The sequence below is a fragment of the Nelusetta ayraudi genome, unplaced genomic scaffold, assembly GCF_046127955.1.
Source record: "Nelusetta ayraudi isolate G7.1 ecotype Tasmania unplaced genomic scaffold, CSIRO-AGI_Nayr_v1 ptg000073l, whole genome shotgun sequence".
Classification (NCBI taxonomy): domain Eukaryota; kingdom Metazoa; phylum Chordata; class Actinopteri; order Tetraodontiformes; family Monacanthidae; genus Nelusetta; species Nelusetta ayraudi.
The window spans coordinates 307,501-325,000 of record NW_027466123.1 but is presented as its reverse complement, the minus strand read 5'-3'; the positions used below and the strand labels follow the sequence as shown (position 1 = coordinate 325,000).

General features: G+C 54.1%; 1 protein-coding gene across 1 annotated transcript in view; it reads right to left on the bottom strand.

The window, feature by feature from the left end:
• The window catches only part of scn5lab (sodium channel, voltage gated, type V-like, alpha b), a 79,183-nt gene that overhangs the window by 24,101 nt on the left and 37,582 nt on the right, over positions 1–17,500 (bottom strand). The window contains exons 12-21 of the mRNA XM_076043132.1: positions 17,105–17,500; positions 16,826–16,951; positions 13,369–13,519; positions 12,403–12,641; positions 8,619–8,792; positions 7,840–8,001; positions 6,132–6,326; positions 1,817–1,957; positions 1,613–1,733; positions 617–801 (exon numbers count right to left, since the gene is read on the bottom strand). The exon at positions 17,105–17,500 is cut by the window's right edge and continues 9 nt beyond it. Of these exons, the coding sequence (XP_075899247.1) occupies positions 617–801; positions 1,613–1,733; positions 1,817–1,957; positions 6,132–6,326; positions 7,840–8,001; positions 8,619–8,792; positions 12,403–12,641; positions 13,369–13,519; positions 16,826–16,951; positions 17,105–17,500 (1,890 nt within the window). The remainder of the gene's footprint in view (positions 1–616; positions 802–1,612; positions 1,734–1,816; positions 1,958–6,131; positions 6,327–7,839; positions 8,002–8,618; positions 8,793–12,402; positions 12,642–13,368; positions 13,520–16,825; positions 16,952–17,104) is intronic.

Genomic DNA, 17,500 nt, shown 5'->3' with positions numbered 1-17,500 from the left:
ACACACACACACACACACACACACACACACAGAAGAAGGCACACACGGCACAAATCTGTCACTTCATGTTAGAAGCAACGAGATGCGAAAGCAAACAAGTGAACAACACACACACACACACACATTCTCGTTTATCTGCCCGTTGTGGACAATGGACGTGGAAGTGTGTGTGCGTGTGCGTGTGTTACTTTCAAGACGTTCCTGCACTTGTGACATCACAGAATGCCGGCTCATAAGCCCCGCCCCCTCCAGGCAAAGAAAGCCTTTCAGCGTCAAAGGTCGCACAGGCAGTGTGTGTGTGTGTGTTTCCATTTTTTTTCGTGAGAGAAAAGGGGGCGGAGTTTAAGTTTGAAACAGCTGAGGACACACAAACACATACACACACATTCTCGTTTATCTGCCCATTGGGGACAGTGGACATCGAATTGGCTGCTGGGGACCTCCCAAACACACACACACACACACACACACACACACACACACACACACAGTGACCTAGATTGGCTGCCTCACACACACACCTGAGGTTGTGAGAGACAACCTCAGGTGTGTGTGTGTATGTGTGTGTGTGAGAGGCTCTCACCTCTTCCATCCCCTCCCCCTCCTCCCCTTCCACCTCCTCCTCGGAGGCCTGGCTCTGCTCCTCCTCCCCCTCCTCCTCCTCCTCGTCTTCCTCCTCCTCATCTTCCTCGGGGAACTCCACGTCCGACTCCCCCGGGGCGATGGGGACGCTGATGGTGAGGTTGGGGTTGGTGACATAGCTGTCGTCCTCCGGCACCACGTACTTCTCCATGTGGCGCCCTGGGAGCGAGCACACACACACACACACACACACACACACACACACACACACACACACACACACACACACACACACACACACACACACACACACACACACACTGTGAGTTGAAGTGTAGCTTTCTAGCAGCGTCTGTAATCTTTCTTAGCATAAAAGTTAAGGGGAGGCTATGGAAACACCCTGGTCCACAGTAGTCCATATGAGTCCACTATGGTCTGTACTAGTCCACCCTGGTCCAGACTGGTCCATACTAGTCCCCATTCTGTATTAGTCCACCCTGCTTTATACTTGTCCTCCCTGGTCCATACTAGTAGACCCTGGTCCACACTGGTCTATATTAGTCCCACATGGTCTACACTAGTCCCCCCTGGACTACACTAGTCCACCCTGGTCCACAGTAGTCTAAAGTGTGGTCTTCACTCGTCCATACAGGTCCTCCCTGGTCTATACTAGTCCACCCTGGTCCAAACTATTCCGTCCTGGTCTACAGTAGTCCACCCTGGTGCACATTAGTCTGTCCTGGTTTACACTAGTCCACCCTGGTCCATACTAGTACAACTCTGGTCCACACTGGTCTACACTAGTCCACCCTGGTCTGTCCTGGTTTACACTAGTCCGGCCCGGTCTATACTAGTCCACCCTGGTCCACACTAGTCCGCCCTGATCTATACTAGTCCCTCCTGGTGCACCTTGGTCCAAGGTCACATCAGGGCAGATTGGTATAGAACAGGGTGGACTGGTATAGTCCACCCTGTTCTACACTTGTGCACCCTGGTCTATACTAGTTCCTCCTGGTCCCCAGTGGCCCACCGATGACGGCTCCGTTGGCCTCGGTGTGGATGCTGCTGAGCCTCTTGAGCTTCATCATTGCCTGGGCCTCCTTCCTCTTCTGACGGCGCCGCTTCAGGTTCCCGTTGAAGAAGTCCACGACCTGCAGAAGACACCAGGAGGAGGAGGAGGTGAGGGAGGAGAAGGAGCAGGAGGAGGTGATGAGGAGGTGAAAACCCCGGTCACCTGTCTGCGGCACCAGGCCAGGCCTCTGGTTATCCTGTGGATGGCCACCTGGAGGTTGTTCATCTCACCGTCCTCATCTGGAGCAGACAGGTTGTCTGAGCTGAAGCTGCTGAGGAGCAGGGCCAGGAAGAGGTTGAGGAGCTGGAGGAGGAGCGGGAGGAGGAGGGGCAGGGGGAGCAGAAGGAGGAGGAGGACGAGAGGGGGCGGAGGAGGTAGAGGAGAGGGGAAGGGGAGGAGGAGGTAGAGGAGGAGAAAGAGGAGGAAGAGGAGGAAGAGGAAGAGGAAAGGGAGGAGGAGGAAAGGGGCGGAGGAGGTAGAGGAGAGGGGAAGGGGAGGAGGAGGTAGAGGAGGAGAGGAAGAGGAGGAGGAGGATGAAGAAGAGGAAAGGAGGAGGAAAGGGAGGAGGAGGAGGAGGAGGAGGAGAGGGGTAGGAGGGGGGAAGGGGAGGAGGAGGTAGAGGAGGAGAAAGAGGAGGAGAGGAAGAGGAGGAAGAGGAGGAAGAGGAAAGGGAAGAGGAGGAAAGGGGCGGAGGAGGTAGAGGAGAGGGGAAGGGGAGGAGGAGGTAGAGGAGGAGAGGAAGAGGAGGAGGAGGATGAAGAGGAGGAGGAAGATGAGGATGAAGAAGAGGAAAGGAGGAGGAAAGGGAGGAGGAGGAGGAGGAGGAGGAGAGGGGTAGGAGGGGGGAAGGGGAGGAGGACGAGGAAGAAGAAGAGGGAGAGGAGAAGAAGGAGGAGGAGAAAGGGGGAGGAAGAGGAAGAGAAGGGGGGAGAGAGCGAAAAGGAGGAGAGAAGGGGCGAAGGAGGTAGAGGAGAGGAAGAGGAGGATGAGGATGAAGAAGAGGAAAGGAGGAGGAGCGGGAGGAAGAGGGGCAGGGGGAGCAGAAGGAGGCGGAGGATGAGAGGGGGCGGAGGAGGGAGAGGAGAGGGGAAGGGGAGGAGGAGGTAGAGGAGGAGAGGAAGAGGAGGAAGAGGAGGAAGATGAGGAGGAAGAGGAAAGGAGGAGGAGCGGGAGGAGGAGGGGCAGGGGGAGCAGAAGGAGGCGGAGGACAAGAGGGGGCGGAGGAGGTAGAGGAGGAGTAGAGGGGGGGAGGAAGAGGAGGAAGATGAGGATGAAGAGGAGAAAGAGGAAGAGGAGGAAGATGAGGATGAAGAAGAGGAAAGGAGGAGGAGGAGAGGGGGAAGGGGAGGAAGACGAGGAAGAAGAGGAGGGAGAGGAGAAGAAGGAGGAGGAGGAAGGGGGAGGAAGAGGAAGAGAAGGGGGGAGAGAAGGAAAAGGAGGAGAGAGGGGGGGGAAAGGAGGCACGTCACAGCTGGGAAACATGACGGGAGGCTGGCGCGAGCCGTCCAGCGCTAATTAGTGTTAGCCAAGGAGACAACTGGCGCTCTGGTCTCCTCCACTGACACACAAAACAACACAGTCAGTCAGAGTGGGCTGTCCACACACACACACACACAAGGGGAAGAGCAGTGTCAGGGTGGATCGCTCTGTGTGCGATGAATAATGCCTGACACTGTTGATAATTGATCAGCTGTGGCTGAAGAGCCGCTCAGATTCTCCTTAACTACAACTGTGTGTGTGTGTGTGTGTGTGTGTGTGTGTGTGTGTGTGTGTGTGTGACAACGTGTGTGTGGGTCAGGTGGATCAGGTAGCAGCTGTTTCTGTTCTCTTGCTCAGAGGCACTTTGGCAGGACTGGCTGGCACACACACACACACACACACACACACACACACACACACACACACACACACACACACACACGCACACACACACACACGGTTGCGTAACAAAGTAAACTAGGACCAGAAACAGCTTCCAGTGTGGGGTTGTGTAAGAGGTCAAGAGGTCAGTGGGTCAATACTGTGTGTGTGTGTGTGTGCATCGATCACAGCTGGTGTGTGTATGTTTGTGTAAGTGATCGTCGCCGCTCTGGAAAACGCCGGCGTCTGATTGGCCGAAAGACTGATGGATCAATGGCGTTGATTGGCTAAACACGGCGGACAGCTCCGACCGACCAATGACCTTGCAGCTTCTCCGATGCGTCTGCTAGCGCTCACTTCCTGTCTGCCCACTTAAAGGGACAGTACGCATTTATAGAGAGCGCGCGTGCGCGTGTGTGTGTGTGTGTGTGTGTGTGTGTGTGTGTGTGTGTGTGTGGGAGCGACGGACCGCCTCATCCATAGGCACTGTAACCTGATCTGCTGTGTTGGAGCTCCACCCTCCACCCACCAGAGCAAAGGCTCATGGGAAAAATACACTCAGAGAGAGCAAAACACTCCAGGTAGAGGGAGGAGGAGGAGGAGGGAGAGGAGGAGGAAGAGGAGGGAGAGGAGGAAGAGGAGGAGGAGCAGGAAGAGCAGGTGAAGAGGAGGAGGAGGAGGAGGAGGAGGGAGAGGAGCAGGAAGAGGAAGAGGAGGAGCAGGAAGGGTAGGAGGAGGAGGAGGAAGAGGAGGAGGAGGAAGAGAAGAATAAAGTGGAGGAGGACAGGAGAAGGGGGAGGAGGGGGAAAGGAGAAGAGTAGGGAGAGTAGAGGAGGAGGAGGAGGAGGAGGGAGAGGAGGAGGAAGAGGAGGGAGAGGAGGAGGAGGAGGAAGAGCAGGAGGAAGAGGAGGGAGAGGAGGAGGGAGAAGAGGAGGAGTAGGAAGAGCAGGAGGAAGAGGAGGGAGAGGAGGAGGAGGAGGAGGGAGAGGAGGAGGAAGAGGAGGAGGAGGAGGGAGAGGAGGAAGAGCAGGAAGAGCAGGAGGAAGAGGAGGGAGAGGAGGAGGAGGAGGGAGAGGAGGAGCAGGAAGGAGGAGGAGGAGGAGGAGGAAGAGGAGGAGAAGGAGGAGGAGGGAGAGGAGGAAGAGGAGGAGGAGGAGGAGGGAGAGGAGGAGGAGAAAGAGGAGGAGGAAGAGGAGGAGGAGGAAGAGGAAGAGGAGGAGAAGATGAGGAGGAAGAAGAAGAGGAAGAAAGGGAAGGGAGCAGGGGGAGGAGGAGGAGAGGATAAGAGGAGAAGGAGGACGAGGAGGTGGGGGAGGAGGAGAGAGGGAGGAGGAGGAGGAAGAGAAGGGGGAGGAGGGGGAAAGGAGAAGAGTAGGGAGAGTAGAGGAGGAGGAGGGAGGAGGAGGAGGAAGAGAAGAATAAAGAGGAGGACAAAGGGAGAAGAGGAGGAAGGGGAGGAGGAGGAGGAGGAGGAGGAGGAGGAGGAGGAGTCAGCAGGTGCTCTGCAGGTGGAGCCTCCTCAGCAAAACACATTCAGTTGGCTCATTAGTCATAAAAGATGCAAGAAACTGAACATCAACTCACACAAACACACACGCACACACGAACACAAACACTTGTATGTCCATGTGGGTGTGCGTGCGTGTGCGTGTGCGTGTGTGTGTGTGTGTGTGCGTGAGATAAGAGGTAATTCCCACCTCTCCATTTATCTGCAGGAAGGGAGCAGGGATGCTTATCACACACACACACACACACACACACACACACACTCACACACGTGCACACACACTCACACACACACACACACACTCACACACACGCACACACACGCACACACATGTCAGTGTTACTCTCTGCAGGGGGAGATACAGTTCCTGACACTGACAGAAGAATAAGGGGCTGTTGACAGTGTGTGTGTGTGTGTGTGTGTGTGTGAGTGAGTGACTGACGGTGACACACACACACAAAACCACTCTGGCTGCTCGTCTTTCTTTCCTCTCTTTCTGCCCAACACAGTGGGTCCTGGGTGGGTGGAGTCTAGCCAGGGTGGGTGGAGCATAGCCCGGGTGGGCGGAGCCGAACCAGGGTGGGTGGAACATGGCTCGGGTGGGCGGAGCTTAACTGAAGTGAGTCCAGGGTGGGCGGAGCCTCACCAGTGTGAGCCCAGGGTGGGCGGAGCTAAGCAGGTTGAGCCTAGGGTGGGCGGAGCCTTACCAGGGTGGGTGGAGTCTAACTACAGTGCGTCCAGGGTGAGTGGGGCATAGCCCGGGTGGGCGAAGTCTAGCCCGAGTGGGCGGAGCTTAACTACAGTGAGTCCAGGGTGGGCAGAGCCTCGCCAGTGTGAGCCTAGGGTGGGCGGAGCCTTACCAGGGTGGGTGGAGCCTAACAACAGTGAGTCCAGGGTGGGTGGAGCATAGCCCGGGTGGGCAGAGCTTAACTAAAGTGAGTCCAGGGTGGGCGGAGCCTAACAAGGGTGGGTGGAGCCTAACTAGGTTGAGCCTGGGGTGGGCGGAGCCTAACTAAAGTGAGTCCAGGGTGGGCGGAGCCTAACAAGGGTGGGCAGAACCTACTGCCCCCCCTCCCAGAGATGAGGGGTCAGAGGTCAGGGGTGACTCACCACCAGGTTGCCGATGACCATGACCAGCATGAAGACCAGGAGGCAGAGCGGCTGGCCCGCCACCTCCATGCAGTCCCACATGGTCTCGATCCACTCGCCGCACAGCACCCGGAAGACGATGAGGAACGAGTGGAAGAAGTCGGTCATGTGCCAGCGGGGCAGCGAGCAGTCCCTGGAGATCCTGCACACACAGTCCTGCAGGGGGCAGCAGAGAGCAGCAGGGAGAGAGAGTCAGGTCAGCTGCTCCAATCAGCACAATCACACCGCCAGGGGAGGAGGGAGGAGAGAGGAGAGAGGAGAAGAAGAGGGAGGAAGTGAGGAGACGAGGAGGCGAGGAGGGAGGAGACGAGGAGGTAAGGAGGGAGGAGACGAGGAGGGAGTGAGGAGACAAGGAGGGAGTGAGGAGACATGGAGGGAGGAGGTGAGGAGACGAGGTGGTGGGGAGAAGAAGAGGGAGGAGATGAGGAGGGAGAAAATGAGGAGACGAGGAGGGAAGAGATGAGGAAGGAGGGAGGGGAGGAAAGAAGGAGGGAAAGAAGGAAGGACGGGAGAGGAAGGAAATATGTGAGAAAAACCTCCTCAGTCGACAAAGCCCTCCTCAACTCATCCTTCCTCCTCCCTCCTCACCTCCGTCCTCCTTCCCTCCTCATTTCCTCACCTCCTCCTCTCCTCACCTCCTCCCTCCTCGTCTCCTCTCCTCCTCAAACACACTCTCTTCACCACCTCGTCTCCTAACCACCTCCCTCCTCGCCTCCTCATCTGAATAGGGTGAATAGAGACCTATTCTCTATTCACACCCTATTCACCACCTTGTCTCCTAACCTCCTCCCTCCTTGTCCCCTCGCTTCCTCCCTCCTCAACTCCTCACCTCCTCATCTCTTCCCCCCTCATTTCCTCACCTCCTCCTCTCCTCGTCTCCTTACCTCCTCAAATACATCCTCTTCACTACCTTGTCTCCTAACCTCCTCCCTCCTTGTCTCCTCGCTCCCTCCCTCCTCAACTCCTCACGTCCTCCTCTCCTCACCTCCTCCCTACTCATCTCCTCATCTCTTCCCTCCTCATTTCCTCACCTCCTCCTCTCCTCAAATACACCCTCTTCACTACCTCGTCTCCTAACCTCCTCCCTCCTTGTCTCCTCGCTTCCTCCCTCCTCAACTCCTCCCTCCTCATCTCTTCCCTCCTCATTTCCTCACCTCCTCGCCTCCTCAAATACAGCCTCTTCACCACCTCGTCTCCTAACCTCCTCCCTCTTTGTCTCCTCGTTCCCTCCCTCCTCAACTCCTCACGTCCTCGTCTCCTCACCTCCTCCCTACTCATCTCCTCATCTCTTCCCTCCTCATTTCCTCACCTCCTCCTCTCCTCCTCTCCTCACCTCCTCAAATACAGCCTCTTCACCACCTCGTCTCCTAACTTCCTCCCTCCTTGTCTCTTCGCTTCCTCCCTCCTCAACTCCTCACGTCCTCCTCTCCTCACCTCCTCCCTCCTCATCTCTTCCCTCCTCATTTCCTCACCTCCTCAAATACACCCTCTTCACTACCTCGTCTCCTAACTTCTCCTAACTTCCTCCCTTCTTGTCTCCTCGCCTCCTCCCTCCTCACAGCTACTTCTACAGCTTCGAACTGAACTTTGAAGCTTAGAAAGGTTGTGCTAGCTAGCTAGCTAGCTGGATGGCAAGCTAGCTAGCTTGCAGGCTGCCTCCCAGCCACACCTGGTAGTTCTTGCCGAAGAGCTGCATGCCGACCACGGCGAAGATGAAGACGATGATGGCCAGGACCAGCGTGAGGTTCCCCAGAGCCCCCATGGAGTTCCCAATGATCTTGATCAGCGTGTTGAGTGTTGGCCAGGACCTCGCCAGCTTGAAGACCCTCAGCTGGGAGAGAGAGAGAGAGAGACACACAGCAGGTTAGAGAGGCTGGCAGACCAGGGGCATTCTGGGTAAAAAGAAAACAACAACAACAACAAAACAGCAACAAGAGAGAAGCCACTACAGCAATTAGTGTCAAGCTAGAGGCTACCCAGCATGCTTTGCACTGAAGTGGTGGAGGAGGAGGAGGAGGAATAGGAAGAGAAGGAGGAGGAGAGGAAGAGGAGGAGAAAGAAGAGAAGGAAGAGGAGAGGAAGAGGAGGAAAAAGAAGAGCAGGGGGACGGAGGAAGGAGGGAGGAGGAGGAGGAGGAGAAGGAGAAGAAAGAAGAGAAGGAAGAGGAGAGGAAGAGGAGGAAAACGAAGAGCAGGGGGAAGGAGGAAGGAGGGAGGAGGAGGAGTGGAGGAGGAGACACTGAGAGACACTGACACGCCAGGACATCAGCCTCCAGGACTGAGTGTGTGTGTGTGTGTGTGTGTGTGTGTGTGTGTGTGTGTGTGTGCGCGCGCACGCACGCGCGTGCAGGCACACACAGAGGAAGCAAGCAGGAAGTTTTGTCCTCCAACACCAAAGTTAACACAGGTGTTTAGTGCGTTTACAGGACGGTGAGGGCGTGAGTCCCACCAGTCTGAAGGAGCGCAGCACGCTCAGCCCCTCCACGTCCGACAGGCCCAGCTCCATCAGGCTGAGGCACACGATGACGCTGTCAAAGATGTTCCAGCCCGTCTGGAAGTAGTGGTAGGGGTCCAGCGCCACGATCTTCAGCAGCATCTCGGCCGTGAAGATGCCTGAGAACACCTGGGGGAGGTACAGAGAGAGGGAGGGAGAGAGAGGGAGAGAGAGAGCGGGAGAGAGGGAGAGAGAGAGAGGGTGAGTTTTAGCATTTTTAACGTTTCTAAGCATCAAGTTAAAGCTGTGGGAGCAGGTCCCTTGGCCTTAATGCTAAAAGAAGGTGCTAAGCTAGCATAACACACACACACACACACACACACACACACACACACACACACACACACACACACACACAGTGACATTTAGCATAGCTTGCTAGCTGCTTCCACGACCTTTGTTTTTTAACCTTTCTAAGCATTAAAGCCAAGTTAAAGCTATGGAAGCAGGTCCCTTGGTCTTAATGCTAAGCTAAAAGAAGGTGCTAAGCTAACATATTACACGCACACACACACACACACACACACACACACAGTGACTTTTAGCATAGATTGCTAGCTGTGTCCATAACCTTTCTGAGCGTTTCAGCTAAAAGAAAAGTGCTAAGCTAACAAAAGCTAACAGAGGAAGCGGAACCAAAAGAACCCACACACACACACACACACACACACACACACACACACACACACACACACACGCACACACGCACACACACCCAGTGAAGAAGATCAAAGTTCCCAACAAAAAACATGTAAAACGTGTTTCAGAATCAGCACATCTAACCCCACTGGTCAACATACATGGTGTGTGTGCGTGCGTGTGTGGTGTGTGTGTGTGTGCCCAAGGCAGCACCCCCCCCGCTCTGCTTGTTGTTCTGCGAATCCTCGATGTGACACCGGCTACGTGACACACGCCTGTCTGTGTGTGTGTGTGTGTGTGTGTGTGGTAACCCAAACCCACCAAAAAAAAGGGACTTCTGAGGTTTAATAGAGCGTGTCTGTGCGACTACTTCAGAAAAAAATAACTCAGGAGCCACACACACTCGAGACACACACACACACACACACACACACACACACACACACACACAAATGACTTGGGGGTTGGGGGGAGTCAGGTTGTTGTGTTTTATCCATCACTATTCATCGTGTCTGCTGATGACACACACGAGTCCTCCGGGGCCAGCAGGGGGCAGTAATCAGTGCTGCTGTGTGTGTGTGTGTGTGTGTGTGTGTGTGTAACGCAGGCAGACCTGCTGCTCTTCACCAACAGTTGTGTGTGTGTGTGTGTGTGTGTATGAGTGTGTTTGAAGTGAGGCTTCAAGTTCGACGAAGTCTCTGATTCACTGGCGAAGTGTGTGTGTGTGTGTGTGTGTGTGTGTGTGTGTGTGTGTGTGTGTGTGTGTGTGTGTGTGTGGCTCTCAAACAGCTGATGCTACATCCGCTCTTGCTCATTACAGCAGCATCAGCAGAGGGAGGATGACACGGACTGACTGAGTGTGTGTGTGTCTAAGAATGAGAGACACATGATTGCTTTTGTCACAACCAGGACAGACACACACGCGCGTGCACACACACAAACACACACACACACGTATTCCCGTTTACCTTCCCTTTGAAGACAGTGGATGTACATGTGCCTGCTGGTGACCACTCAGACACACGCGCACGCGCACGCGCACGCACACACACACACGCACACACACACACACACACACACACACACACACACACACACACACACTGGTCCTTGCTCAGAGGCACTTGGGCAATGAAGGCTAAAGGGGTGGGGGGTTGAAGTTGAACATTTGGATGTTTACTAGTCCCATTAGCTGCTAGCCATTTAGCAGCTAGCTTTCTCGCTAGCTAGCCAAGTGTGTCTGTGTGTGTGTGTGTGTGTGTGTGTGACTTCTGCGTCCACTGTCCTCAAAGGGAAGGTAAACGGAAATACGTGTGTGTGTGTGTGTCTGAGTCTGAGGAGGAAAGCGGCCTCAGCTGACATCCAAGCGGCTCAGAGTCGCTGGAGTGGCTCCAAACCTTAACACACTCTCACTCTGTGTGTGTGTGTGTGTGTGTGTGTGTGTGTGTGTGTGTGTGCACTAAACACTAAACGGTATGCGTCCTGCAGGACTTCTTCTTTTTTTCCACGCATATGGAAATATTGACAGGTGAAACCCAAACAACAACAACAACAACCAGCAGCAGCAGCATCAGTGCACATCGATTCACACACACACACACACACACACACACACACACACACACACACACACACACACACACACACACACACACACACACACACACACAGACCAGGCCTTACGTAACAGGCAGTGTGACAGAGAGGCTAATGCTAGCTAAATGCTATGTAAACATCTGGGGGGATTTGGAGGATTTGTGACCGCTGAGGAACTCAATGCTCCTCCTCCTCCTCCTTTTCCTCCTTCACCCCCACTCCTCCTCCTTCTCCTCTTCCCCCTCCTTTTCCTCCTTCTCCCCCACTCCTCCTTCACCCCCACTCCTCCTCTTCCCTCTCCTATTCCTCACCTCCTCCTCTTCCTCACCTCCTTCCCCCTCCTTTCTTTTTCTCCACTTGTTCCTCCTCCTCCTTCTCCTCCTCTTCCCCTCCTTTTCCTCCTTCTCCCCCACTCCTCCTCCGCTTCCCTCTCCTCTTCCTCACCTCCTCCTCTTCCCCCTCCTCTTCCGCACCTCCTCCTCCTCTTCCCCCTCCTCTTCCTCACCTCCTCCTCCTCCTCTTCCTCACCTCCACCCTCCTCCTTCCTCCTCCCCATTCCACCTCCTTTCTTTTTCTCCTCTTCCTCCTTCTCCTCCCTCTTCCTCCTCCCCCTTCCTCCTCATCCTCTTCCTCCTATGGATGCATTGATGCTAATATCTGAATATATATTCATATGTGTATGTTATACACATATATATATATATATATATGTATGTGTGTATATATATATATGCACACACACACACACACACACACACACACACACACAGGATGCTCCTTCAGGCTCCGCCCACTGAAAACCTTTCCACTTTTAGGAGGGATTAGCATGGCTGTCCCAGAGCGCCGCGCTAAGCTAAGCTAACCTGACAGCAGCAGGTGTGTGTGTGTGTGTGTGTGTGTGTGTGTGTGTGTGTGTGTGTGTGTGTGTGTGTGTGAGCCCCCCCAGGCTGAACCAATCAGCATGCAACAACAAACAACCACCAATCAGCCGCAGGCTGCTGGAGGTCGACTGCTCTGCCACCAGAATAGAACTCACACGACGACACAACTACACAATCACGCAGCCGCGCAACTACGCAACTCCACGATCACGCGACGACACAACCACACAATCACACAAACACAAGACTACACAACCACACACAGCTACGCAACTACACAATCGCACAACCACACCGGCTCAAAACTGCACGACCACACAGCTTGGGTCAAAGTTCTGCTGCTGAGTCAAAGTTCTTCAGAGTCGAGGTTCTGCTGCTTAATTAAGGTTCCACTGTCGAGTCAAACTTCTCCTGTTGGGTCAAGGTTCTGCTGCTTAATTAAGGTTCTACTCAGGTTCCCCTCCTGGGTGAAGGTTCCACAGCTGAGTCAAGGTTCTACTAAGATTCTTCTCAGGTTCCCCTGCTGGGTGAAGGTTCTACTACTGAGTCAAGGTTCTACTCAGGTTCTCCTGCTGGGTGAAGGTTCTACAGCTGAGTCAAGGTTTCCCTGCAGAGGTTCCTACCAGGTTCCCAACGCTCAGCATGCCGTTGAAGTCGTCGGTCATGGGGTAGTGCTCCATGGCCATGAAGAGCGTGTTGAGCACGATGCAGATGGTGATGGCCAGGTCCAGGAAGGGGTCCATCACCACCGTCCTCACCAGCACCTTCACCCGCAGCCACCAGGGGGAGCACTGCCACACCAGGCAGCGCTGGGCAAAGGAATACCAGCAGGGGGGGCACTTCTTCTGGGCCACCTCCAGCTCTGTGGTGGCCGGGGGGGGGCGGGGGTGGAGAAGAGGAGGTGGACGAGAGTTGGGGGGGCGGGAGGAAGGAGGGAGGGGTGAGTGGGAGGAGGTGAGGGGGGAAGGGGTGGGGGAGGAAGGAGGGAGGAGACAAGAAGACAGTTGCTGTGTCTCAATTCAGGTTCTGCACCCTTGAGACCGAGTGTCCTCCGTCTGAAGGAAGCGTTCCCAGCCTAGAAGGACGGACCAAACCCCGCCTCCCTCGGGACGGTCTAGCCTTCGGCGTATTTCCTCGTTTCGTCACCGCTGTTCCCTCCGGCTGGCCAACCCCGGAAGTGACGTTTTTATAGTATCAAGCTAACCATTGGTTCGCCATCTAACGATGCCGTTGGATGATCAAATAAGTAAAATCCTACGTTAAAAACTGGATACTTTATGTGAAACTTCAATATTCAAATTTATACGTCGTGTCTTAACCAGTACATGCTGCTAATTTAAGCTGACTTCCCAGGATCCCACGATGCTTTGCAGCCGCACGCAAAGCATCATGGGATACATAAGTGCGCGAAGGATAGTAGCGGTGCATCCTTGGAATCGGCTGAAACGAGTACGCATTTTGAGCGTCCTAAGCACCCTCGGGAATTGGGAGGAGCCTTCGCGCAACTTCCTGTCAAAATGCGTCCTTCAAGGATGCAGACCCTGAATTGAGACACAGCGGACGTGTGTGTGTTTGTGTGCGCATCTCACCCTCCATGGCGTCGCTCAGGTAGCTGGCGGCACTGAAGGCCCGCCCCCGGCGCTGCTCCGAGCCCTGATTGGTGGAGAAGGAGGAGGAGGAGGGGGGGCGGCGCTGGGGGGGCAGCAGCATGGAGCTGAGCTCCGTGGTGGAGGTGGGCACCTGCGGGGGGGGGGGAAGACAGATGAGAGGAGGGAGGGAGCGTCTCGCGCCTGCAGCTCAAGTATCAATCAATAAAGTTCTCCAGACTTGAAGCTGTGATGGGTGTGATGATACAACACACGCGCGCACACACACACACACACACACACACACACACACACACACACACAGTGACTCTTAGTAGTAGTATGCTAGCTGCTTCCAGCACCCTTTCTTTGCGTCAGGGCTAGCTTTGATACTGAGCCAATAGAAGGTGCGAAGCTAACAGAAGCTAACCGGAGAAGCTGACCTAAAACGACACACACTCACACACACACTTTCAGCGTAGCCTGCTAGCTGTTTCCACGACCCCCCCCCCCTTAGCTTTGATGCTAAGCTAATGGAAGGTGCTAAGCTAACAGGAGAAGCACAAAAACACAAAGTGAGTTTTAGAGTAGCTTGCTAGCAGCTTCTACGTTTTTTGAGCTAATAGGAGGTGCTAAGCTAACAGAAACAGCGGAAGCTGACTTAAAACATCGTCACACTCACGTAAAAAAATACTGTTGTGTCTGCAAAACCAATCACGCACACACACACACACACACACGCACACACTCACACACAGACTTTTTCTCCAATCGGACGTGACGCACAGGCCTGAAGGTCACCGCCCACGGCGACGCCCACTTCCTGTCTGTCTGGACAGGGAAGCACCAGGGAGACACACACACACACACACACACACACACACGCACACACACGCACAGTGGCGGCTGGGTCTGCTTTGTCCTCCCACTCAGACGAGGACCCCAGCAGGCGTGGAGGTGAACTGCACTCCCACGCAGCGCCTGCAGGGGGAGCCGCTGGGGGGGAGCAGCAGCAGCAGCAGCTGTGACAGTGAGTCACCACATCTTCAAGACGGGAATCTCAGAGGACGCTGCTTCATTCAAAGTCCACAAGAAGAAGAAGAAGAAGAAGAAGAAGAAGAAGAAGAAGCCGCAGGTTTGGAGGACTTCCTACCCTCCACCCTTCCTCTCCTCCTTCCTCCTTCCCTCCTCTCCCGCCCCTCCCTCCTTCCTCCCCTCTGTCCTTACCTCCTTCCTCCCTTTCTTCCATACCTCTACCTTCTTCCCGCCTTTTTCCATCCCTCCTTCCTCCCTCCCATCCTTCCTCCCTTTGTCCCATTTGTCCTCCCTTCTTCACCCCCTTCCCTGCTTCCTTACTTTCTTCACTCCTTCTTCCCTTCCTTCCTTCTAACTTTCCTCCTTTCTTCCTTCCTTCCTTCCTCTCCTCCTCACTCCCTTCCCCTCATCCTTCATCCCTTCCTCTTCCTTTCCTCCTTCCTTCCTCCCCCCCTCCTTCCTTCCTTTCTTCATCTCTTCCTTCCTCTCATCCTTCTTTCTTTCCTTCTTTCCTTTCGTCATTCCTCGCTGTCCTCCTTCATTCCTTCCTTCCACTCCTCCTCCTTCCGTCATCTTTCATCTTCCTATCAAACTCCTCCCGCTTGTCCTCCGAGGAGCAGCAACTCCGACTAACTTCTCCTTATCTAACAGCAGTCGGGGGGGGAGGGGCATCCAGGTGACTGAACACCTCCAGGCTGCCGATGACCTTTGACCTTCTGCCGCGCGGAGACGGACCAAGAGTTTCGAAATAAAGTGGGTCCCCCGGTGGCAGCTGGCGGAGCTGCGCCTCCGCGTGTGTGTGTGTGTGTGTGTGTGTGTGTGTGTGTGTGTGAGTGTCGACAACGGCAAGTCCACAACGACTGCCAGCGAAAAGATTCTCTTCTCCCAAGTTTCACTCAAAGGTCAGAGGTCAGGGAGTCCTGCCTCCTCCTCCTCCCCCCCTGTTGATTGACAGCTCCGCTGTTCCGCCCAACCCTCCAAACGCGGCTCCCAGCCAATCACATCGCAAGGCTCTGACCACACTGTTGTTCCGGCAGCGAAGCAACCGCAACGCACTGATTGTGTGTGTATGTGTTCTGTTAGCTTAGCACCTTCTATTAGCTTAGTCTTAAAGCTAAAAGAGGTGTTCCAGAGCGGGGTAGAACACCTGCGAGCACGCGCGCGCACACACACACACACACACACACACACACACACACACACACACACACACACACACAGTGAGTTTTAAAGTAGGTTTGCTAGCTGATTTTCATAACTTTTCTTAGCATTAAAAGCTAAGGTAAGGCTATGGAGGCAACTCCCTTAGCTTTAACGGTCAGCTAAAAGTTGTTCTGTTAGCTTAGCACCTTCTATTAGCTTAGTCTTAAAGCTAAAGGAGGTGTTTCCATAGCGTCCCCTTAGCTTTAATTAAAAACAAATCTGGCATGGAAGCAGCTAGCTAGCTATGCTAAAACTCACTGTGTGTGTGTGTATGTGTGTGTTTGTGTGTGCAGAGGAAGAACACTTCAGTAGTGTGTGTGTGTGTGTGTGTGTGTACTGGAATGTGTGGATTCATCCCATAATGCCATCATACTAAAAAAAAAGTGCTATATAAATAAAGTTTGAATTTGAAATGTGAGTGTGTGGTGAGGGGTTTTACAGCCTGATTTTCATAACTTTTCTTAGCATTAAAAGCTAAGGTAAGGCTATGGAGGCAACTCCCTTAGCTTTAACGGTCAGCTAAAAGTTGTTCTGTTAGCTTAGCACCTTCTATTAGCTTAGAATTAAAGCTGAAGGAGGTGTTTCCATAGCGTCCCCTTAGCTTTAATTAAAAACAAATCTGGCATGGAAGCAGCTAGCTAGCTATGCTAAAACTCACTGGGTGTGTGTGTGTGTGTGTTTGTGTGTGCAAAGGAAGAACACTTCAGTAGTGTGTGTGTGTGTGTACTGGAATGTGTGGATTCATCCCATAATGCCATCATACTAAAAAAAAAAGTGCTATATAAATAAAGTTTGAATTTGAAATGTGAGTGTGTGGTGAGGGGTTTTACAGCCTTAAAACATATAGAATCATTGTAAAATAATAGTAATAAATAAAGCTGACCACTGGTCAGATATCGCATACTTGGGGTTAAAATTTAGAATGTAACCCCTGTGATAAACGAGGGACCACTGTATGTCTGGGTGGTCCCCAGCAGACACTTCTATGTCCACTGTCCCCAATGCCCTGATAAACAAGAATGTGTGTGTGTGTGTGTGTGTGTGTGTGTGTGTGTGTGTGTGTGTGTGTGTGTGTGTGTGTGTGTGTGACTTTGGGTCCATGAGATCAGAGAGCAGTTATGCAAAGAGCTGATTCATAACTGCCATGTCTGAGTGTTTCCACCCTCACACACACACACACACACACACACACACACACACACACACACACAGGGGTACTCACACTCTCCTCCTTGACCTTCTCCATAGTGCAGGCGGGCGGCTGCCCCTGCAGCGGTGGGGGGGAAACCCCGTTCTGCTCCACGGTGACAAACAGCTTCCCGTTGACGTTCAGAGTGGGGTAGAACACCTGCGAGCACGCACGCACACACACACACACACACACACACACACACACACACACAGTGAGTTTTACAGTAGGCTTGCTAGCTTGCTTTCATCACTTTTCTTAGCATTAAAAGCTACGGGAAGGCTACTACTACTACACACACTGCTGCAGTACCTGCGAGCTCCTACTGGTGGTGCTGTAGGTGCTGGGTCTCCGCTTGGCCACCACCAGGCCGCTGAAGGTGCTGCCGCTGTAGGTCCGGACCCCGCCTCTGGTGGCCGCCCCTCCTCCCGCTTCTTCCAGGACGTCCCCGGGCACACTGAACTCGTCGTCGGCCGCCTCGCCCTCTGATTGGCCGCCGCTACCGATTGGCCGGAGCCTGAAGCTGAAGACGGAGGAGGCCTGGCTGCTGCGCCGCGTCCTGCAGGACAGGGAGCGGGCCAGCAGGGGGTGCATTGGTCTCCCTCCGCCGCCAGCACCAGCACTACCGTCCACCTGCTCCCCCTGCTGCTGCTGCTCCGCCTGCAGCTTCACTGAGTCCGAGTCTGAGTCTGAGGCCTTCTGCACTGC